Source organism: Copadichromis virginalis, linkage group LG3, assembly GCF_057382275.1.
Source record: "Copadichromis virginalis isolate Kocher_CV1m ecotype Utaka linkage group LG3, C_Virginalis_male_GT1.1, whole genome shotgun sequence".
Classification (NCBI taxonomy): domain Eukaryota; kingdom Metazoa; phylum Chordata; class Actinopteri; order Cichliformes; family Cichlidae; genus Copadichromis; species Copadichromis virginalis.
In genome coordinates this window covers 49,220,176-49,243,993 of record NC_140620.1, presented here as the reverse complement: position 1 = coordinate 49,243,993, position 23,818 = coordinate 49,220,176, and the positions used below count along the sequence as shown (strand labels likewise).

At 45.2% G+C, this 23,818-nt stretch overlaps 1 protein-coding gene across 1 annotated transcript in view; it reads right to left on the bottom strand.

The window, feature by feature from the left end:
- The window catches only part of LOC146715072 (nuclear factor 1 B-type-like), a 62,115-nt gene that overhangs the window by 13,679 nt on the left and 24,618 nt on the right, over positions 1-23,818 (bottom strand). The window contains exons 3-10 of the mRNA XM_085451492.1: positions 11,621-11,677; positions 9,662-9,730; positions 7,019-7,139; positions 6,342-6,460; positions 3,258-3,392; positions 2,966-3,150; positions 757-895; positions 31-113 (exon numbers count right to left, since the gene is read on the bottom strand). Of these exons, the coding sequence (XP_085307618.1) occupies positions 31-113; positions 757-895; positions 2,966-3,150; positions 3,258-3,392; positions 6,342-6,460; positions 7,019-7,139; positions 9,662-9,730; positions 11,621-11,677 (908 nt within the window). The remainder of the gene's footprint in view (positions 1-30; positions 114-756; positions 896-2,965; positions 3,151-3,257; positions 3,393-6,341; positions 6,461-7,018; positions 7,140-9,661; positions 9,731-11,620; positions 11,678-23,818) is intronic.

Sequence of the window (23,818 nt, the reverse complement as noted above, 5' to 3'; positions counted from 1 at the left end):
AGCTGAGTGCTGAAGGGGGTGAAACCTCACCTGTTGCTGGTGCAGGAAGGTGGGATCTCTAGGGTTTAGGCTCACAAAACGATTAGCTGTTGGCGTGCCAGGCGATGAGTAGCCTGGGTAGCATAGCATCACAAAAAAACAAAACAAAAACAGGAATAAGTGTCTGGATTCAAATTTGGATGTCGGGAATTTACATGGAATTGACTGCTGTAACCATAGTAACATTGTTAAATTCCACTGATACTCTAAACTATAAACATATAGTGAAAACTGCCTGCAGGGGTTCCGCAAGATTCAATGCTGGGACCACTCTGATTCTTTTTATCGTTTGCTTCTAATGTCAGACACAGCCTAAAATCTGTTTGTCCCCCACTAGTGGTTTATGGTCTCACCTGGCTGCACTGACAAGCATACTCCCGGCCATACAGTTGGCATGGTTACCAGAATACTGATACTGAGTGATTGAAACAGACAAACTGCTAACTAGCTTTGTGTCACTCTCATGTTAACTTACTCTTCAAGGGTTATTTTATTCTAAGAGAAATAATTAGATCAGTGCTGCCCTTAGAAATGACTTTCCACCTTAAGTGCGATGCAAATTGAAAAGATGCAAATTTAGAGCACAGACTATACACTACATTAAAAAGCACAATCCAGTGTGTTTCTAGCGTGAGCTACTACACTGTGAGGAAGTGCTGTATTTGCTGTACTGTAGGTACTGTGTGTCAGTAGTGGGCAGCAGGTACTGGAGCTCACCTTCTGTTGATGTGGTGATGGGCTTGGTGTCTGGCATGGAAAGCGAGACAGGTCGCACAGCGCCGTGGTGTGGGGAGGGAGCCAAAACTGGGGTGAAGTGGCCTGGGACCTTTCCAACAACCTGACCACTGCTGTTAGGCTGCAGGTGGGGTACAGATGATATAAAAAAAAAAAAAACACAACAACAACACAATTATGCACTTTATTTTTTTTAAGACCTGAAATAAGTGTCACAGCAAACACGAGCTGCATGTTCTTGTAAAAACACCACCTAAAATCTTTCACTTCTCTTTTATTTGAAACATAATTCAGTAGGAGTAATAGAAACCAGGATCATACTGAAATAATGCATCTGAATTAACACAAAAAGCAAAGAAAATCTGTTTTCCCCCCTAAACATCCACATGTAAGAACCGCATTTGCTTTGCCCGCCACCAAAAACGTGTCACCTTATAAAACGACAGACTGTGTCCAGTGACTTGAGTTTACAAGCGCTTGCTCCCTTGTTAATCTGCAGAGGGGTAGATCTCAATAAACCAAGACAAGCATGCAACAAACTGAACACTAAAGAGGCTGAACATCCTATCACGGCGTCATTTCCCTCCTTTTCGGGGGAGGGGGGGACGGGACATAACCGCCTCTGTTTGCCCTGAGAAACTTACACTTAACAACAAAAGATTGCTGGACCACTGACTCTCACACTTAATGCTCCGCCTGAAGAAAGGATTTTAGTACTTTCAGCCGCTGTCCTGTCACAGTTATTACCAAAACTCTGGGGGGCATGAGCAACAATAGATCTTCAGTCAATGACAATGTAATTCCTACATGATTCTAAACAATGATTTTAATGGCGCTCATAAATGGAATTTAGGGGGACCCGGGCATGAAAAGACGGAGAGAGAGCTGTGGAGTGACCTGTTACAATGGCGTGAATGTGCCAGTATAGAAAGAAAAGCAGTGGGACTATATATATGGAGAAGGAAATAAAGGAAGCTAGTGGGAGCTACTCTTTCAGACGGCTGGAGACTGTCTGGGGCGTTCATTTCGGGGCCGCCCCAAGTTCAAAACTCAAACAGGCCTTTTTGGAAAAGAATTGTGTCCGCAGGGTTCCCTTCCATGTGAATAGAATGTTTAATTAGAGTGTAATATAATCTGCGTTAAAGCAAGCATAAAAACATTCTGGCACTCGTCCATGGGATTATAAGCGCTGTGTTATTTGCTGTGCCCCCCCAACCTTCGCTACCCCCCTCACCTCAGTCTTCTTGCGCTCTCTCTTCCCTACCGGAGCCCACCTCGCTAGCCAAGTCACCCCCCCCAACTTTCCAGCACCCCAGCAGAGGGCCAGTTAATTCTGCACAAGAGCCGGGCCCCGGCAACGGCAAATATTTACAACCTTTATCATTCCCCGCGGTTTTTCTCTGGAGTAACCCTCTCTCCTCCCCACCTCCCCACACTTCCAGCCCGCTCCCTGCTCTGGAGATGGAGCCGTCTACGAGGCCTTTGTTTACAGTTAGAACAGCGGGGATATAAAACTCACATAAATATCACACGGCTCTCTCATCTATAGAGACGCCTGCTAGCTCTCGCCAACACACTGGCCGCAGTGTGTACCCTGAATGTAGAAAAGCCCAGAGCTATTTGATTTACTGCCACGTCTCCGTGCAGTATTGTTTGTCATGTGTGACTGCAATTGCAATAGTTTGTCCAGTATATCAAGCAGAATATATATATGCTTTTTCTGTCACATGAAGTGGCAACAAAAAAAAATCAGTACTTTCTCCTCTGATATCATGTGATTTACACTAAATTCATTAATTTAAAGTGTAGTTTTGCCTTTTTTCCAATATTCTATCCCCTCAAAAAGTGGGAGGGAGGCAGGAGTCCATCAAATTTAGTCATCCTAAGTGTATAAAAAGTGCAGTTTGAGGTTTGTAATATAAAGATATTTAGAGCAGGAAAAAATAATCTTCCCTGATGCAAAAAGCACTAATGAGGCAGTAATGCTGAAATACAGACAAACAAATGCTGTAATTCATACATTCGTTCTCATCTTTAATCTGTCGGATGGAAACGGAGCCCAATAATATAACAAAGAACGACTAGAGGCCGTGAAAGTTGTGCCAAACAACCCTACGACTTCTGGCTGAAGATCTGGCTTACAGCCTTTTGAAAACACGGGGGAAAAACGAAAAGACAAAAAAAGTCTGACCTGGCTGCTCTGCGGGCTGGACGGGTCATATGACGGCACGTAGCTCTTGAGGGAATCAGCAGGGTTGAGATGAGGCGGGTAGCGGATGGTGGGGTGCGAGAAGTAGGACGACGCCGTCGGGGGCAAGATAGCCGAGGCCGAGAACTGCAGCGGCGAGTGTGGAGGGGGGCTCCTCGCCGATATAACTGCAAGACACGCAGACAAAGGAGCGGAGAGAGTATGAGCCTTTGACTGTGTTTAGGCAGGGAATGAAGTCAAACGTTAAAGAAGAGAGTCAGCATTTGGAACTCACCACTGTGTCCTACACTTGTTAGGCCTGGGTGATGAGGCTGAGGGAAAGTGCTGAGTCGTGGTGAGGAGTCCTGCGGAGAGGTCGGGCTGAACAGTGGCTTCTCTGGCTTCTTCATCGTAGGTGAGGACATGTCTGCTGGTAGGGAAGGGCACACGAACACGTGAATGAATCTGCACTCAGAAAACGTTAGCGAGCCTTTTTGATTATTGCTCAAAAGTTCGAAAGTTGAGCTTCTTTCAGGTTACAGTCATGGGACTCAAGTAAAAAAAAGTTTCTCCCAACTTCCCTGACATGAAATGACTTCCCTAATGGAAAAAAAATGAACTTTTAAATATTTTCTTTTGCAGATTTTTAAATTTTTTTTGTTGAAAATTAATCAAAGATTTCCCCGTAGCTTGTACTAATTCTTCCATTTCTCATGAATGAAAGGAGCTGAGTGCCAAAAATGAATTACAGTTGAAATTAAGCAGAATTTGATCTGCTTGGGATTAGTGCGATCAGGGGACCGTTTCTTTTCCCCCCCCTCCCTTTCGCCAGCAAATGTAACTCACAGATGAAAAATGGACTCTGCAAATTGCAGACATCCCCAAGGGTCAAAATCACATGTAATCTCTGGAATCATTATAAACCACCGGACATCCGCTAGAAATAAAAAATGTGTCTTCTGTCATGTCTGAGAAGACAATTAAATCCAGTGAAGTGACACGCAGTCGGAAAGCAGCTGGTCGCTCAAATAGGATTTAAGGAATCTCAAGACCCTCACGTAATCTTAAATAGAATATTACAGTGTTACATCTGCTTTGTTTGGCCTCACACACTGTTTGACAAGCCACCGTAATTCCCCATGAATAATCCTGGAGGCTCAGCACAAGACACGGAATTTGTTTAGGCAATTCGTGTAGTTCTATGAAGTCAAAGTAGGTGCACAAACTCAACTTACGAGTCGCTCATTATTGCTGCTCTACACTTTCGTGAGCAATGTTCTGCTGTCACGGCTGCGCAGTTTTCAATTTTCCATGGTAAGACGCAGTGTCTGAAGGGAACGTGATAACAAATAGATCCGAAAGGCAGTGGCTTATGTCTGCTTGTGCTTCTTCTATGAACATTCATCAAGTGCTTTTCTGGTCTGTCACAGATTCTTGCGGTGTATAACTTTCACATCATTCATCTCTTCCCCCCCATCCTCCAAAAAAAAAAAGAAAGAAAGAAGCTGTGTAAACCCCATTTGTTCAGACGTTTCTGTAGCGTTAACCGTCCTTCCCTCCCTTTTCCTAACAACAGGGAAGGATCCACCCAAGTGACGGGAAAAATCGCTCATCACCAGAGGAGAGAGCGACAAAGGTGGCTGGAATTCAGGGGGATTTCCCAGTCTGAGGTTGCAAGAGGATACAGGCTTAAGTGCTTTCATTTTGTGTCAGAGGAAGAAATACCTTGGAGAAGATTTATATCGCTACCTAATGTTTCCAGTAAAAAAAAGAAAAAAAAAGGGAAATATTTTCTCTAGAAGAAGTATTCAGCGTCTCCTCTCTTCTGCTAATTAACTGCTTCAGAGACTGTCCCAAGAAATTAAACTGGACAATTAATTAACAGCCGTTAAACACTTTAAATAGTTTAAATAAAAAGGTCCAAAGTGTCCTTGCAGTTAGAGCGGATTGGCCGTCCTTTGGAAACAATATATTTTGTATTAAAGGGGGTAAATATGACACCGTAATGCAAAAAAAGGAGACAAATGTGAAAATGTACAGTACTTTAACCAGAGCACAACACAAGAAAGAAACTATTTCTTCCACTACATGGTGAGGTTTTGTCAAACGGCAACCATGTGGACAAAATAATTGCTTGGCACTTAGTATGACTCATATGGGTTTAATATCACCCCACTTCTCATTTATTCTCTCTTGACAGAGTAATGGCTGTCTTTGGAGAGTTTCCTACCCACTGCTTTCCCTTTCTCCTCACCCCAAGTGTCTAAGTTTACACAGAGCCATACTCTCAGGCCTTGTGCACAGGGACACGCTGAAATTTCATGCAGCCACATTGGGCTGTGGCTGAATCCCACCAGTGCTGCGCCTCCTGTGTATCATGTGGTGTTTTTCCCCACTCAGCCTTCCTACTTATTATATTAAAATAGTTGAGCAAACCAAAAGAGAAGTGTTCAAAGTTCAGACCGAAGCTAGAAGCCGCAACAGGGGGGAAGAGATGTGCTTTACTTTCAATGATACCGTTCATCACGTTCAAACAAAATGTTTACTACTGCCTCACTTGGTTAAATCCAGATGAAGTGTGGGCATCGGAGTGTTGAAGGAAGTCAGCAGAGAGTGAGAATGATCTGGAAACGTGGGAAAGCGAGGCCTTGATTAAAAGGGCGACGGGCTCTGCTCTGCACCGGGAGACGGCGAAATAAGACGTGCAAGCGGCCCTGTGAAGATCTCACTCTCTCTCGGACGGAAACACACATCTTTATCTACTTCCTTATAATGTGAGCCCCATGCATTCGCTTATTACGAGTTCTTTCCCTTCTGTGCATTGAACTCGATCATCAAAAGTCCACCGATTGGCTTTTTGTCCATAACTCACTGCAGATCTAAATCGGATGAGGTTTATGAAAAAGAAAGCGCCGCGTAAACACAAACTTAGAAGGAAATTCCAGGGAGCTGTTGCATACAGATAATAATTCACTTCAAAGCAGTTGAGCCAACACTCTACGCTACTTCCTTTATACAAGCGACAGGTGCGAGAGAACAAAGATTTGTATTCAACCAGCAACTCCAAACAAATGTACGTATTTATAATGACTGTTGATGCCCAAGGCTATATCTGCCATGGTATGTATTTTCAGAGCGGTGAGCAGCATTGATGCACAGTAGGTTATGACAAGGCTGAGAGTTTAAGAGAGTTCAGCTGCTGTTGCAAAACAATGCTAGGTGTTCACTTTGATCAGATCTATTTGCATACAAGGACACAAGATCTTCTCATCCCTCTGCAAATTATCTCCACATGCTCTTGTGCAACCGTGAGCCGAGCACGCTGTATGTTTGTGCAACCATGTAAATTAGAAGGAGAACGATACTGGGAAAGACTCACCTCCGTCTCTGTCGCGCCAGTTTGCCTGACTGTTTGGCGGGCTGGGTGACGAGTAGAAGTCGGGTCCCGTCGGGCTGGTGTCCATGTTCTCCTCCATGTTGACGGTTTTGGGCCTTTTGCTGCACACATGGAGAAGTTTACGGTTTGATGCAGACAGTAGTTTGGGGGACCGCAACTTTCGAGAACGCAAGATGGTGTCAATACTGATTTAGGGGCAGTTGGAGAAGATGTTTGACAAAGATTAACTGGCATTATGTACAAGTCCAATATTTTGGGAAACACCCTTGTTTGCTCTGTTGCCAATAGTTAGATGGGAAGACTGATGTCACTCTCCTGTTAGTGTGCTAACTCTAAAGCTAAGGGCTGGAGATGTTTAGCTTAGCTTAGCATAAAAATGGAAAGCAGAGGGATGCAGCTTTATACTGACTAAACAAATGTAGTATAATGCGGTAGGCACATTTGTCATCATCTTTGTTTCATTTGTGGTTCATTTTGGCAAAAATATATACAAAACAGTATCTCGGAAGAAGTCAGTGCACTTCCCTTAAATTTAATAAGATATTTTTGTGTTTAAAATGATCAGATAAGAAAGCAAAGTCACTCTGACGCTGCAGCAGCACTTTTATCTCCAAATAGCTCTTATCCTGAAACTATCTGTTGCCGTAACTTCCACTGACCTGCCAGGAGGGGAGGACAGGGGGCGATGCAGCCCCACGCTGGAGTTCAGGTCATGATAGTAAGGTTGGCTGGGCATGTCCGCCATAGAGAAGTTTACTGTTGCACCGTGGGTAATGGGCACTGCAAAGGACACAGAGAAAAGGAAATCAATGTCATCACCATCTTTCGCACAATTAGATGCACAACGGCTTCATCGGCTTGTGTGTTTAGAACAGGCGAGTTATTTTTATTTGGCTAGATTTCTATTTGGCTTTACAACAAATTAAAGAGTGAAATGTTTTTCTTTTTGCATTAAATGCCTCTTGTGAAAGTTAAAACGATGCCTTCGGCTTGCTTCTAAAGAAACTCGTGGCAAACGTTCACAATCGCCAGCATTTCCTTCACTTCTTTATCATCGGGCGCAAAACTTGGCAGTTTCCTCACATAATGATTTACAGTGGAAAAGGTGTTGTTTTTCTCACTGCGGTCAAGGTGAGGGATATTGTTTCAGTGGGGGCCAGGCCTGTGTTTACAGAACAAAAGAGGTTCACCACCCAGCTTCGCTCTCTCCCGCTCTCTTTTTCCTCTGCCTCTCACTTTATCTCTCTTCAGTGTGTGGCCCGCAAGGCAGCCTGCAGCTCGAGCGGTTGGTTGGTTTGGAGTGGATGAGAGGATGGAGTGTGTGGCGCCGTCTGTTGTGGTCTGAGGTTCACCACTGGCCTATCCCTCCGCCAGCCTCCACCCTGGCAGCCCGCTGTAGCCCTGGCAAAGGCCCCTACCCGCTGCTACCCATACCGAGCTGTCTGTGGAGGAATGCACCCGGCCCGCGGACGCTTAAGATGAGACCATTGTTTTTATTTTGTCTGTTTTTTTTTTAATTTTCTCATTCATAGCTTTGAACATTCCCGACGATTTCTCTGTGTGCTGGTTTCTCTTTATGGCTCTTGGCTCAGCACAATATTTGTTGACGATGCCACTTGGCCACCCTGCCAGTCATCTCATTTGATCATCTGGGCTTGGACATTTAGGCGTGAAAACCACCCCAAAACAAAAACATTAAATAGACAATGATTCTGAATCAGCTGCAGGAGAGGATTTACTTTGAGTAAATTCGCTCAACAGTTGCCCGTGCATGCCCACGTTTTCTGTTGACAAAATATTGTTACACTTGCAGTCGAGGCTCCTGTTGCAAATAATGAGCGTCCTCGGCGAAATGCAGGACTGCAAATCAGCCTTGAACTCCGCAGCCCCCCTTTCATGGACTTCAAAGAATGTCTCAACGGCCTGGAGAGTTGGGAGAGAAGCGCGATGACGGACGAGCGGCTGCTTAGATATCTTCCCAGGGAGCGACTGGCTGAGTGAGTGACAATTCCTGTGCGTCCGTCGACCTTTTTAAAATTCCAGCGCGACTTCAGTCGGCTTTAGTGAAACCAGGCTCGGTCACATGAGAGCAAACATGGCAGCTCAGAGGCCATCTGGTCAGGGGGCACATTAAACACTAAACAAAAACACAGAGTCTTTCAAAAGGATATTCAGTGTGCGAGCATGGAAACAAGTAGGTCCTGTCTTTCACAGCACAATGAACGAGACAGCTGAGACAAAGTGGCTCACGCTTCCATCAGAGACGTGCTATGCACTACATAAACTACCAAAAAATTCAGATTTAATCAGCATTTGTTGTTAGCATTGCAGTGAGATTTTTTCCAAATATAAGGACATACTTAAACTATATACAATTATTTTCTCCTACTCTCCTCCTAAGTCCATACTGACATATTAAAATTGTTTGTTTTGTCTACTCCAAAAACCCAAATAATTTCCTTGAGAAGCTGGAAGTGACATATTTAATTCATAAGTGATCTCCATGAGTCAACAATAAATATTTCCTAATTTATGTAAGTATCCCTGCTTATTCTACACCACACTAACCATCGGATTAAAACTAGCTGGAAGGCGGTGCAAGATACAGACAACACATGGAGGTATGTTTCTTTAAAACGCTCGTTGTTGAGGGTGACTGGGGTCTTTGTGCACCACAGGCGCATTCGCTACAGTTACAGCTCAGAGGCAACACAGGTAAAAGGTGCCTTGACGTGCCCTCAGTTATCACTGGAGTCCTGGAGGGACGACGGTTAACGGCTCTGCGCGGGGCGGACATGTCTATACAGATGATTGCAGGCTCATACAGACAGCTGTGCACTCAAGTGCTCTTTTTCTCGCAAAAGCAGACCAGCCAAACTGGATTATCCACACTACAGCTGTGTGGTGGGTTTCAGTAAATACAGAGATTATGAGGAAAACAGAATTTTAAGTGGCTGTTGAGGGTTAAGGCACTTTTATTTGTTTTGTTTTGTCTTTCTTAAATCTGTTTTTTCTCTTCATATGAAAACACATTAACACACAGAGCCTGCGCACACCCACACGAGTCTTTTCAATCGTCGTACCTTCAGTTCTATTCACTAATTAGACCCTAGTTGCCTGTGAATAGACCGACAGAGTGTCAGCTTTTTGACCTTGATATTAACTTTGTTAAACCTGTTACACTGTCAACATATCTCTAAAGCTCCAGCTTGGCTCCACCCGTGTTTAACATAACCACACGTCTGATCAGTGATAAGAGAAAGACACACACATTAAAAGCAATATAAGAGCTCTATACTCACTTCTGGACACTCGCACTAGTTCTGCAACACTGAAGACTCCTGATTTGATGAAACTGTCTTCCAAATACACTGAAACATAATAAGCAATGATTAATGAAGCTGTGGCTTTCTCATGTAATTATTTCCTTGTAAAATGAACAATAACACGAGATTTATTACGGCTATTAAATTATTTCATTAGACATGGATGGAGCTAAAGAACCTATTTTATTTCTTCTTTTTTATTATGATTTTTTTTCCCCCTTTCAAGTTGTGTTATCATGCAAATTGATTAGTATCTTCTTTCAGTCAGGAAACTGTTCAAACAAAACAAACTGTCATTTAAAATCATTTTAAATTTGGAAGATATCATAAGATTATAAAGAATGTATTATACATTAAATTATGGATATAATTTATGGATTATGGATTTAGGAACGGGCAGTTTTTAAAAAATCGAAAAATGGAAAAGGAAAGTGCATGGGTCACGGTCTATTTCCTGAAAGCGTCAATTATTATTATTCGTATTATTGTTGTTATTTTTTCCATCTAGTATTTTAAGCACAAGTGCTGAGTGACTCGCTTTGTTTCTGGCCTGACATGTTTAAACAAATGCCGAGGACAAAACCATTCCTGTGCAGCGCAGCAAAGAGTGACAGGACAGGTGTGTGTGTGTGTGTGTGTGTGTGTGTGTGTGTGTGTGTGTGTGTGTGTGTGTGAGAGGCGGAGGACACGCAGGCTGCCGCTGCTGTGAGAACTGAAGACGAGTCCGTGCTGAACAGCAGGTCCTGCCCGTTTGATCAATACAATGGTAGAACTTCACCACTGTAAATATTGACACTGTTACGATATAACAGCATGAAATAGCTGCAGAAAAGCATAATCATAAAAACGATCATTTGCAGAACCTTAGACTGCTCGAGTTTTCTTTTTTAAACGAAGCTGCTCTGAATGAGGTAGAACACGGTTATTTAAGCACAGCCAGATTTTTTTCTTCTTCTGTTTTTTAGAAAACAATTTTCAGACTAAATAAGGTACCCCTAATGTGTGTGTGTGTGTGTGTGTTTTCTTCCCCGGTTTACACTATAGTGTGTATGCCCTGCCCAGAACTCATCAGCGCTAATCAGATGCTGTCAGTCATGTAAAATACTCAGACAAGTTACTGACACCCAAATGAAGCTGGCTCTGCTTTGATTTAAAGCCAAAGGCACTCGGGCTGTGCCAGAAAGATAGATGGGCATCTCGATTGGCACCTACTAAGCTTAATGCCTCAAGTGAGCCAATGGCTTTTGCGAGGAACTGTGCCACTGCCGAAGGCCTCCCAGGCCTGAGTCATTGGCTCGCTAGCATGTTTTTCTTGGCACCGGTATCAGCAGAACCTGCTCTTGAGGTAGAAAACTAATTATACTTCTCAAACTATTTTCATTCCAGCACTGTGACGACACAGTGCAGGTCAGTCCAGGGGAACAACGGCACTGTCAAAGAATATTCTCTACAGCTCAGCTCTGCTGGCTCACCTTGACGCACTCAACTACCAGCCAAAGGCGCAATATGCTGTAACATTTTCATTTTTGGATTTTTTTGAAAACACAGAAGCTCCGACTGGGGTGATGAACTCAAATGTTATTCTTTCCTTAGCCTACATAAAGTTTACAACTTAGGCTTTAGCCAGGGAATTTTCAAAAGTGATACTAACTTGAATTTTACTTTTTTTTAACATTTACCAACTGTCTGTTTAGCTAAATCTGGTTTGTGCTGACGATTTCTTTGGAGTATTCACACAGAGGACCATCTGGTATATACCTTGGGTCTGCTTAAACATAGCTTGTATACTTAGGTATTTTCCCTTCCAGTCACAGAGGTTAGCACACTGTTTAAACTCAGTAGGTTACAGTGTAGATAAGCTGCTGTACAGTTGGAAAGCTGCACAGAAAACAATGGACTGATGACAGGAGGGAGGATGACTGGCAGTGTACATACCTGGAAGAGGGTTCTTGCCTGGCTCATTGTTACTTGGACTTCCTGACTGCTGAGAGTCTGCAAACACACAGAAAGAAGGGCCGGGGATTAGCTCAAAAAGAAGGCAGCAACGTCTCGCTCAAAGTGAAATATTTTCTTGTCAGCGCTGATTATTTCCAGCAAAGGTCAAATCGTACAACTTGAAAAATTACGCAACTATGCAAACCGACTTTATTTTTGTTTTTTCTTATTGTAACATGTAACACCTTTGTGGGAGCAAGAAGTCATTTGCTGCGCGAGCGCGTGAAGGTTTTTTCCCCTCTTTTTTTCCTTATCTGTTTCTCCAGGAAAGTGCACCCACTACACAATGAACAAGTCATTTTTGTTTGAACAGGATTATCATTAATGGGAGAGCAAACTGAAGCAAAAGCTCTGCGTCTGACACGGACTAACCTATAAACCTAAATGTTTTTACCCGCAGACCTCTGGGTAATTTTTCAAAGAGGCTGGGGGTGTGTTGGGAGGAAGGGGTGAGGGGCATACAAAATGTGTTTGGTCCTGCTGCGCAAGATACAAGCACAGAACAAAAAACGTAGAGAGAGGACAGGAGGGGTGGGGAAACACAAGGAAACATGAGTGGAATTCTTTCCACCGGTTATGGTGCGCAGGGCTGTGGTATGAGGCCACGCGGACTGATGTGTTTTACCTGCCAGCCTAACTGGGAGGGTAACGTATCATTCCTCACGAGTTCGTCATCGCCCAGTGATTGATCAAAGGCACCTTTTTTTGTTTCCTTATAAGTCGTGCAGCATAACAGTCAACATCGGTATAAACAGGATATTATAACCGCACGCTAAAGTATATTAAGACCAAGCCATGCCTGGCAGGGGGCTCCTAATGGGACCCCAATAATAGTTCAAACCAGTCCAAGCCCATACATGCCCCGGGACAGACTGGGTGCACTAAGAAGCAGCAGAGAGATTACCATCTACACATTTAACATGAGACCCAAGAAGCCAGAGACGGTGAACTCAGATACCCTCGCCTTGGAACAACACCCCTTTTCCTGCCGCAGCTCTCATGAGCTGCGTTACAGAGGCAACGGAGAGAAGGAAAAGAGAGGCTGGTGGAAGAGAAGGGGAAAAAAAAAAATACGTTGAAAGATTTATTCTTTTCTTGTTCTCTCCCTATGTGGTTCTCCCGCTCTCTCTCTCTTTCTCTCTCTCTCGTTCCCCCACTCCTAAATTTGACTATTAAACAGGACTGCAAAAACAGAATGTTCTTGGCCGAAGCTCAACAATGACAAAGCAGGGAGGGAACAGGACCATACATTAAGCAAAGGGGGAAAAAAATCCCCCTTTTAATGTTTAACTTTTAAAAAATGTATGCGTAACATACAAGTTAAAGGCCAACGGTACAGATCTGCTACACTTCCAAAACATGTGAAAACTTGAGCGCGACTTGTGCTTTCATCATCGAACTGTTCAGCTGTTTGAGCTTTCTCCTAAAAAGCTAATTTCGGTTGCTCCCTTATTCACAAAGGGTCGCCACAGCGGGCAGCTCCACATTATTTTATTTTTTCTTTCTTCAAAAAAGGGATATTGTCTCCTCTCAGGATTGAACTATGGATCTTTTTGTTTGTTGGGCTGATCAGCAGTAAAAAAAGACTTCATTTAAAGTTGAAATAAAACAGAAAAAAACTAAACTTGACAAGCTGGGAAGCCGGAAAACAAATGATACCGCTCCTTACTAAATTATTTAAATGAGTAGTCAGCTATTTAAATTATTAGAGTAGATTTGGTCAATACTAAAATCTGCATGACATCGCAACTTGCACATTGAACGTGTTCAAATCAATTTCAGACATCAGCCAAATAGCTTTCTTTGCCTTCCACCAACACACAGAGAGTTCCTCCTACAAACACACACTCGCACAAACTTTTACATGAAGTTAGCACATGTCCATAAAGTTATCGCACGACACTCAGTGGCCTTGTCTCCCCGATCCAACCACCCCTCCCCACTCCATCCCAATTGCCACTTTCCGAGTCATCCATCAGTCTAGTTACGACTGCCAACTCTACGCTGGCTCCCCGAGAAGTGCTGAGAGGGAGAGAAACAGGCAGGGGGCGAGAAAAGAGCACAAGAGAGTAGGGAGGAGGTAAATGCTGAAAAGGCAGCGCGGGGAGGGGAAAAGGGAGCGGGGAGGTGGGAGAGCTGCTACAGTTCGGTTAGATCGGATCAGAGTTGTGCGGTTTTTTGTTTGTTTTCCTTTTTCCTTTATTTTTTTTCTACTTCTTCGAAGGCTGAACAGGCAACCATGACAAAAAGAGCAGATGGTCGTGGCAATTAGAGATCCCAGGCAGCATCTTCCAGCATGAGGCCCCACTGTAGCACCAGGAGAGACCACCTGGATGACTCAAGGTGGGATACAAGCATATGGCACATCTGCCAGGTCTGCACCAGAGCTGGAAACACCTCCCCTATTGCATTACATTTTATCTTTGACCCAAGAAGGGCAGCTTCACGCTCCCTCTATTTTTTCAGTTTGATTAAAATATTTAATAAGACGCTTGCACATTTGGGAGTCTGCGGATGTGCTCGTTTTATCTCTCGTTCTCGTTCTGGGCTTTTCATGCCCCGTGGTGTTTTCTGCATGCATTTTTTATTTGTTTAGTGCGACCTCACTAAATCAACTTTCTATCAAATCTATTTAGATGACTAAATAGGTAGGATTGAACAGTCTTAGCTTGTGATTCAACAGGCTTCCGAACAAAGCGCTCGTTTGAAATTGTGCAAACAAGATAACCGTGCTGAACTCCAAAATATCAAATGAAATTTCATATAAAAGAGGCTATTCTGAAAAAAGGAAAAAAAAAAGATTGCACAAAGTAAACATGTGGTGAAGCACGAGCCTGAGGCCTGGTATCTGTATCTACAAGGTGTCCTTTGCAGAAGCCCAGCCAATCCGATAGTCTTCAAATAAACAGTAGTGTAACCTGTAAATAAACAGTTGCGGTCGAGGAGGCTCGGCTTTGCCCTGGGAGTTTGGCAGGGCTCGATCGCGAGGCCAGACACCGCACACACGCGGCCTCTCTCTCGCACACATAAACACACGCGCGCGCGCACATATACACACGCGGCCCTTTTCCAAAAACAACATTTCTTGGCACCCTCCGTCCCTGCCACTTGTTTAAATAAACAAACCGGTTCATGAAGGAAGCGGAAAAAAAACACAGTACCACGTATGAATCAGATTATCTGTTGTTACTCAGCAAAAAAAAAAAAGAAAGAGGGGGAAGAAAAAAGCAGGAGAAAAGGCTTGTGGGTATTTTGGATGTGTCCACGAGTTCTTACACCTTCTCGTCCGGTGGGATACTTATCATACCACTGTAACGATTAGGGCAATTAGGGGTAATGGCAACAGAAATCTGGCTCGGCAAGAAAGTTTCGCAGTGCTTGTGAGGTTTCTCCACGCCCAAGTGTGTTGCTCGCCTGGATTTCAGAATCACTAAAACACACACATACACTCTCCCTAACCCACCCGCTTCATTTTTGGCATGATACCCATTCTGTTCCCACTAAATTGCAGAACACACATGCACATACGCACACAGTGTGGGTTAAATTAGCCACATAGTTTGGGAAAGTTGCTTTTTCCCCCCCTTTTCTTTCTTTCTTTCTTTCTCTCTTTCTTTCTTTTTTTTTTTGGATTACTGCGGTGCACGTTTCTAGTCCGCAAACACTTGCAGACGCGTACAGATATCCTCCACAAAAAAACAGTGCGCACGCGCAACACGCACGCCCTGCAGATGCATACCGCTGTCGACATTTCAGGAGGAGAAGCCTGTCTGGCAGCCATTTTATGCCGAGCGGGGTTCTGTGCACATGTATAGCACTCTGGCTGCCAGAGGCATGGGTCCCGAGCCAAGACGCATTTCAGCAGCCTGGGGAGGCGAGGGGAGGGGAGTGTGCGGAGGAGAGGTGCAGAGGGGTGGACTCCCAGAGAAGTAGGGAAACAGAAAGAGGGAGAGGGGCAGAAAATATCGACCTAATTACGGAGCGCCTCCGATGCGTAATGTTTCGACAATACAGCTGCTCCTGAGTAAATATTTGATGTGGCCGAGCAGACTTTCTGCTCAGTGTCCTCCTGCTTTTCTTTCCTCTTCCGGTGCGGGAGCCTCCACTTTGTCCTTCCTTGGAAATGCACAGTCCAAATGCGTATCAAGTGCTTGTGTGTCCGTGTATGTGCAGCACAGGGGTCACACAAGTCGTGACGGCGTGCATAAATGACTGTACATGTGCTGGTATGTAATATGTGTGTGTGTGTCCCGTGTCCTCCTCTGCTCCTGGTTTCTATCATTCACAGCTTTTGTCGATGACCTCACACTACTCGGGCTGGCTTCCAGCAGAACCTGCTCCCTTCTCCAAATCTTTTTCTTCTCCTCGCTATCTGTCTATCGCTGTCCCTGTGCCTGCAACAGTATCCCTCCTCTATTGTATCTTTTCATACCCGCCTCTGTGTGCATATCTACTGTTCAGCGTGTATCTGCAACGATAATGTCTTATCCAGTACGAGGTGCGCGCTCTCTTTTTTTTTTTCCTTCTCGCGTCGCCTTCTTTTAACACTTTTCTCTCTTTTTCTTTTAATGTTTCCATCTGTGCCGGTGCCCCCCACACTCCCGTTGCCGCCTTTTCTAATGCCCCCCATCACCCCCCACTCCAACCCACCCAACCCTTCTCTCTCATTCTCTCTCTTTGTCTCTCTATCTTTCCCTTCTCTCCCTCCCTCACGCTTTGTTGTCTAAACAAAGTGGCCTTTATCAGGATGAGCCGCAACCCAAACAAGCCAAACAAAAGATATGGGCGAGAAAATCTGCCCGCAGAAGAGGGAGGATCTTATCGTGCCAGCCTTTGTGTGCCAGCCTGCCAACTGGCGATGCCTCCCACCGACGACCCCTCCCTTTACACACACACACACTCCAAATTCTGGCATCTCACCCCCCCCCCCCCTTCCTCATTAGGACTCACGCATGGCATTCTGCATAGGGCTGGCACCTGACCTGGCCGAAAGGAGAGTGATATTGATGCCGAGGGTGAAGGGAAGACAAACGCTGTGCCAAATTGAACGCCATCTTGGGGCGGCGTTGTCTCATAAGGAGGGTGAGCTTTGACGAAGAGGGGGGAAAGCTTCCTTTACATATATTTGGTAGGACTGAACTTCAACACTTTGCACGTAGCAGGATGTGGTAAAGTCTAAAGAAAATGGCTCTTACGGCCTCTTCTATACCACATGGTTGGTTTTATTATCAGTGATACCTCTGCACAGACTGATATAGATACCATTGTATTCCTCTGACTGACTGTGTTGCAGCAGTGGCGGCCATACACTGTGTGACACTGTAATGATTATCTCATAATTGGAACAAGCCAAGTATTTCTTATTGGCTTAAAGGAGCACCTGGTAATCCGGATAGCTACCCTATCAAATGACTGCCACTGACGGGGAATGCAGGTACAGTAGGATGAGTTACACGCAGACACGCACACACACAGACACACACACACACAGATATACTCAGTCAAACGAGTGAAAAAAAAAGCTCAGAGAAAGTGAGAGGGGCAAAGTTGAAACGTCTGTGAGAACAATGACATGTTGCCTTCTTTTCTCTAAGACAGACACCCCAGACTTGTTCAATAGACCAGGAGACACACACACACACACGCACACAGTAGGTCTGTCAGGGTTTTGAGACTTATGGAATCAAGTGGGATCCCAGCCCAGACAAGAACAATGAGAAGCCATACAGTGTGTGTGTGCGCACGGCTGATTTTGTGTGTGACCCAGCTCATTTGTATCTCTCTGTGCCCGTCTCTCAATGGAGTGCACGCTCACGGCCGCTGCCGCCTCAGTGTGTATGCCCATGCGTGCGCGGATCATCAGTTTGTGTGTTTGTTTCTAATCGTTGCATACTAATGCCGGTGAAGAGCAGGCCCTCTTTCTCTTGGCCGAGTCTCTGTGCCTTCTCCTCGGTAAACTCTCACGGCAGTGAAAAGAGGAGAGCATTTTAACTGAGCCGGGAGGACAACAGGCTCCTCATTGAGGTCACCAAACAGTGTGGACGGGGAGGGAGTGTATTCAGTGGCGAGTGGGCCTTGAACAAGGGACTGAATGGCCTGACGGATCATTAGCCACACCGGCCCAGGAGAGGAGAAGGAAGAACCTGGCAAGCTCAAAAGGATACGCAGCTATACAACTAAGGATGCAGATGAGGGTTAATCCATCTAAAATTCAACTTCCCCACCTTTTGAGCTGCGAAATAAAGTTTACCCACCTCTGTGCGGACGCACAAATCGCATGCATTTACAGTCATCCGCACGCTATGACATACACGTGTGTACAAATAGGGGTACGCATGCCACATCCTGCGGGAAGCCGATGTGTGCTGTGCGAACGATGCAATCGGCAAACCGGGCTGCAGACGAACTACGCTACACAGCGACGCGGCACAGTGGCTCATCTGTCCAATGAAAAATGAGCAGGCTGGTCTCCAGTCAGCACACTGTGCCCCACTTAATGTTTCCAGCTCCTTTCGCTCTCTTCCAGTTCACCCTTTCCTCACAAATTGGACTTTCCTTTCACTTTTTACACGACATTCCTTTTTCTTTTCTTTTCCTTTCACGAAAATCTGCTTTTTCTCTGTTCCTGACGCTTTAAAAAAGATCGTTTGCAGCCAAAACTTTTCACCTCCGACAACCCTGACACTGTCTTAGAAGTATGCGCAAATGTATTTATGAAAGCCGATTGTGCTGAAACCACTTAAATCAATCAACCTTTTTTTTTTTTATCATTTCTCAAGCAACAATTTTTTCTTTTTTTTGGTATCAGCTTCTAAAATGTGAAGATATGCAACTCGCCCCTCAAATCTTTGTAAATTGAACATTTTGAACGGGTGACTGTTGATAAGTCAAAACAAACAATGTGAAGGCTTAAGTTTGAGCTCCCGCAGATTCTAATCAGTGTTTCGGACTAATATCTGATTATGTAAACTAAATAATCTGCTAGTCGGAAAATAATTAACAGATTCACTGATAATGAAAGCAATCATCAGATCTTGGACCAAAAATTGTTTAAACGTGGATTAACTGATTTTCCAAAAGTGTGGTCTCGTCATCATCCACAACTTAAACGACCATCAGGTCCAGACTGTGAGAAAAAGAGAGCGCTGCATCTGTGCGTGAGACAAAGGGCCAATCAATGGCCAACGCTGCATCTTTTTTGCTATGCACCAAACAAACAATTAGCTTTGTTGCGGTGTAATTGACTGGCAGGACCGGGTGGCATTTACATTTGCCCGCTGTTGCCACCCTGCCATTCGGCGAGCTGGGGGTAAAAAAAAAAGAAAGAAGAAGAATGGGCCCATACAAGGGTGCAAGGTTGGCCACATCTCTCTGGTTCGAAGACACTGCTATTTTTCCACGGTGGCAAACTTCCAAGCAGGAGCTTTTTTTTTTCCCCCTTAAATGCACGTCTGTGGAGGAAGGAGGGGAAGGAGGGTGGAGTGAGGACGAGACTATAGATTTAATTATGCATGCGTGTTTTCTCATTCATTGTAGTGGTGGGAAGGGGAGAGGAAGAGGGTAAGAGGGGTGTGTGGTGGGACGTTTGGGGGGGGGGGGCAGACCAATGACATTCCGTCGTTGTAGTCCTCCTCCTATACACATACACACACAAGGAGCAGTCTGGGAGCGAGCCGCTATAGGCTAATGAGGTGACACTCACCGTCTGGAGACTAGCCAAAACAGTCCATTAACTCCTAGCCAGTAGTTAAGAGGAGAAGAAGGAGAAAGTGGTTGCAGGGAGGGTGCAGAGGAGAAAAAGGGGAGGCGGATGAGGGAGAGGAGGAGGAGGAGTAAGGGGGGGCAAATGGGTGAGGTAGGCGGCTAGCTGATGGTTGGTGGGTGGAGCTTGTGAGGGGGTGAGGAAAAAAAAAAGAGAGGAGAAAGTCTGAAGTCTTTCAGGATGTGAGGGTGGGGGGTATTTCTGCAGTTTTGTAGTTGTGAATGAATCAGCGGGGTGGCTAGTAGAAGGGGGGGCTGTGCACGAGCGTTCACTGTTGGTGAATATGCTCTGTGGAGGCAGCTCTTGAGGAAAAGCAAGACTCTGTGTGTGTGTGATGGAGTAGAGGTGGCGGTGGGGCGGGCGTTGGATGCCACGAAAGAGAGAGAGGACAAGGGAGATAGATCCAAAACCCCCCAGCCAGGCAGACAGACCTTTGACAGAGGAGCTCTGTGATTCGTCTCTTTCATCTTTAGAACCCCCCTATCCAGTCGGATAATTATGAGACAAATGCACCGGACCCCTGCTGCTTGAGTGGCAATGGGCATTGGAGGCCAGAAACACATAGAGGGTTCAAACCTGCACGTCTCGACTGGTCCGGAGGGAGGAGGGACAGAGGGAATGAGAGATGGCGGGGGTGTTTAGGGGTCTGGGAATTTCCCCACTCTCCCAAGAGAGACAAGTTGGCCAACAGATCATAGTTCAGGGACAGCTTGGTTGTGCTACTAACGAGGTTTAACTCCGCTTTACTTCCATTCAACTTCGACACACACACACACACGCACACACACACACACACACACACACACACACACACACACACACACACACACACACACACACAGTTAAGAAGTATCACACTTTTACGGTTTATTTTCAAAAACGTATAAAAGAAAACTTTGGGAAAACGCTGCCAGATTTCTAACTTGTAGCTGGCTCAGTTAGACTGATCCATGCACAACATGTTGTTTTATTAATGTAATTGGTGTTGCTCTGGTCTGCACTGATAAGGCAGTACAGTTAGGAAAAGCAATGCTACCTACATCTTTATCTTGCACCAACCACCAAACCCTGAAGGCCTTATCCCTGAAGCAAACACACATGCAAAGTACTGCTTTATTTGACTGGTAATTCAAATGAAAATCAATGTGCCAATCTGTACGAGCACTTTGAATTCAAAAGTGATTCATGTGAAAGAATTTTTCCTTTGGGTAACAAATTTTCACTCAGGCCTGGGCAACTCTCTGTGCCCGTTTCTGCCTCTGCCAGTGACGTGTCGGTGATTGTCAGCGCTTACGACGACATCAGGCCTCAGCCAAGAGGACTTCCCACTGGCGAGGGCCGCGTCAGGGTGACTGGGTGCTCCCTAACAGGGCAAAATGGCTCTCCTCCAGCTGGCCACCCATTGCCACTGTTTGCACTCCCTGAGGTCTGCCAAGCAAGCGGCAGTAAAACACACACAAACACACATGCCCACACACACCTTAAAGTGGGGACGTGGAAGGAATTATCCGATCATAGAATGCCACCACATCTAAGACCAGATCTTGGCCCAAAACAGACAAGGAAAACAAAGCGTGCACTCATTCAGACGATTTTGCTGGCACTGCTCCCTTGGAACGGGACACAGGGTGGAGAAGGAGGTGGGGGGGACAACCACAGAGTTTAATGTGTCATTACAAGCATAAAAACAGACTACTGACATTGCCAACAGATGTCGAGCCAGTTTATATTTGCCATTACAACTCCAGTAGGGAATGAAGCGGCAGGTGCAAATGGGGCTTTCTTCTTTACAATCCCAGCTACTGTGCTGCTGCATCATCATGTCTCCTGATCTATTACTCAGACATGGATCATGGGTAGAGGGCTCGGTGCCTTTGGCACCAATCAAACTCTGAATCATGGTTTGCATTTGTCCTCTTCATCCAACTTTTAGATACTTAGATTTCACTTAAACACCACATGGGCTAAGCTCTCTATGAGAACCCGAGGCTTAATAATGCTTACACCTTTCTTGAATGTCTCACTCTAAATAGTGCAACAATGACAGAAAGATGTCTCTCATTCTCTCAACACTCCAAAGAATGCTCAGTTGCAGCAGGGGAACTGAGGAGTTTGTTGGTGGTTTAAAAACCGGCTGCATGCTGCATGGTCAGTAAAACCCCTCCTTTCCTTTTAATGAGGCTGGAGGACGGTGCTTTCAGAGCCCCCACCCCTCAGCCCCATCAGAGCTGGTCCGAATCAAAGCAGCCGTGGGGATCAAGGCTCGGGGGCAAGAGGGTGAGTTGGGGGAATGGGGTTTCGGTGTCTCCACTGGCACAAGACCATTGAATGAAGCTATTAGGGGGAGTGAGGGAAATTATAGGAGTGATTTCACAAAACCACTACTCTTGCAAAGAAAAGCGATTCTTGTGGAAACGCTGCACCGCTTAAATTCTTACTCGGTGAGCCACGGTCAGATGCAGAGCAGTGGTTTAAATTAAACAGCGTCATAAAACAGATTCTCACGTAACTCAAAAGGGAGTGACAGCTCCTTGCCCGCCACAAGGTCAACGCTTTGGCAGTGATCCAGAGTTAGTGGAGCTCCTCACCTCCTCGTGGACCCTCCGACTGTCTGGAGATATCCGACTAACAGCAGTCAAGGTGCAAAACATCTTTTGTGGTTGCAGGTCCCCGATGCAGGGTTTAAACACAAACATTCAGCGGCTCGGTGCTTTCAACAGCCTATCCGCTACCACAACAAAGCGCCACATAATCGTGATTAAACATCTGGGTCTTACAGGAGATCAAAATGCAAATCTGATCTTTCGGGTTTAACCGTTTACTCCCTTTGCTGCACCACAAGTTATAAATCGCTCTTAAGTGCACGCTAAGCAAGATATTCACAGCCAGACAGACTCAAATGAGTAAGCAAGATAGAACTCTCTTACACATTTAGTCGAGTAAAAAAAAACAAAACAGCAAATCTGTTCTCTGTGACTGAGGCCTGCTGAGGCAGCCCCCTCTGCCACTGCAGCAATAACAACATGTGGTTTGGCTGTGCAGCGCCAGCTTACAGTGGGAAGAGGAGAGGCGCTAAATTAATCTCAGATTCTGTTTTTGAAAGTCATAAACAATGCTACAGCGAGGCATGACATCCACAGAGGTGGCCACAGTGTTTGGTCACATGATTAGAGAATGTTACATCAGCAGCGTTGTAGGGTTTCGGGAATAGATTATCATCACAGTGAGCACTCAAACATTACAAATCATATTTACATAGTAAACTGTGGTTATGCTGAGCGTACTGTCTGAAACAATTGTGTGTAGCCGGCACGCAAGCCTGCCGTGTCCCCAGGCATTGTGAGGCTTCTCCCAGTCTTGCTATGTAGAAGAGAAATGTAAAGGGCCTTTGTTTTTAAAATGGGCTGCTGCCAAATTGTTAGGATCATACACAGAACAATGTCATCGGGCCTCACCTGGCAGGTTTGTTTGCAGGTATCGTATATATTGTGGTTTTGTGATTATATTCTTGCTGTGATAGAGTTAAGAAGGAAAGGCTTTCAGTTAAGTCTGGCCTTCCTCTTTGCTTCAGCCTTTCCCACGAGGCTCCCGAACCATAATCTCTTGAAATATTTGCACAGATGACGGCAGCACTCGGCTGTTTTGACATGGAGCGGCATGAGCAAGATCTAGCAGTCACATTTTCCATCACTTTTCAGTTCAGGAACAGGAATTCCCCTTTTGCCGCTTTTCTTTGTAACCCACCCGCCTCCCACCACCCTGTACAAGCCTCCCAGCACTCCTTCCTCCACTTCCTCAGCCTGCTAGCATTTGTCCCCTAAGGGCCACTCCACAGGGGCCTTTACACTCGCCTTGCAGCCAGCTCCTGCAACCCTTGCTTTCCACTTGTGCAAGCATGTTTTGTTTTTTTCCCACTTTATCTGAGATGCCAAAAGTTCACTAACTGAGATCAGGGGTGGGTGAGAGGGCAATCAGGGTTGGGGTAAATTCTGCAAGCTGGTGCGGAGAAGAGGTATCGTCTTTAGTGCCCTATAGCTCAGCTTAGGAAGGCAAGCGTGGCTGTTTTCTTTATGTTTTTTTAAGAGCAGCAAGTTTTGGAAACGTGATCGTGTTTGCATTTGACTTAACTCTATCATTCCATCACAACTGCACACAACTGCACTCACACACAAAACAGGCTAAAGTGTGCACACACTCACAAGCATTTCCCATTTTACCTCATAATTGCTGATGAGGTGGTTTTTATATTCACAGAAAGTTTTCCTCAAGGTGTTTTCACTATCTGGGGTCCTACAATCTCCTCGGTGTCCTCATTTTGCCTTTCATCCGTCCTTTTTTTTTAACAATTAGTCAGACCGAATGCATATGGTGAATCA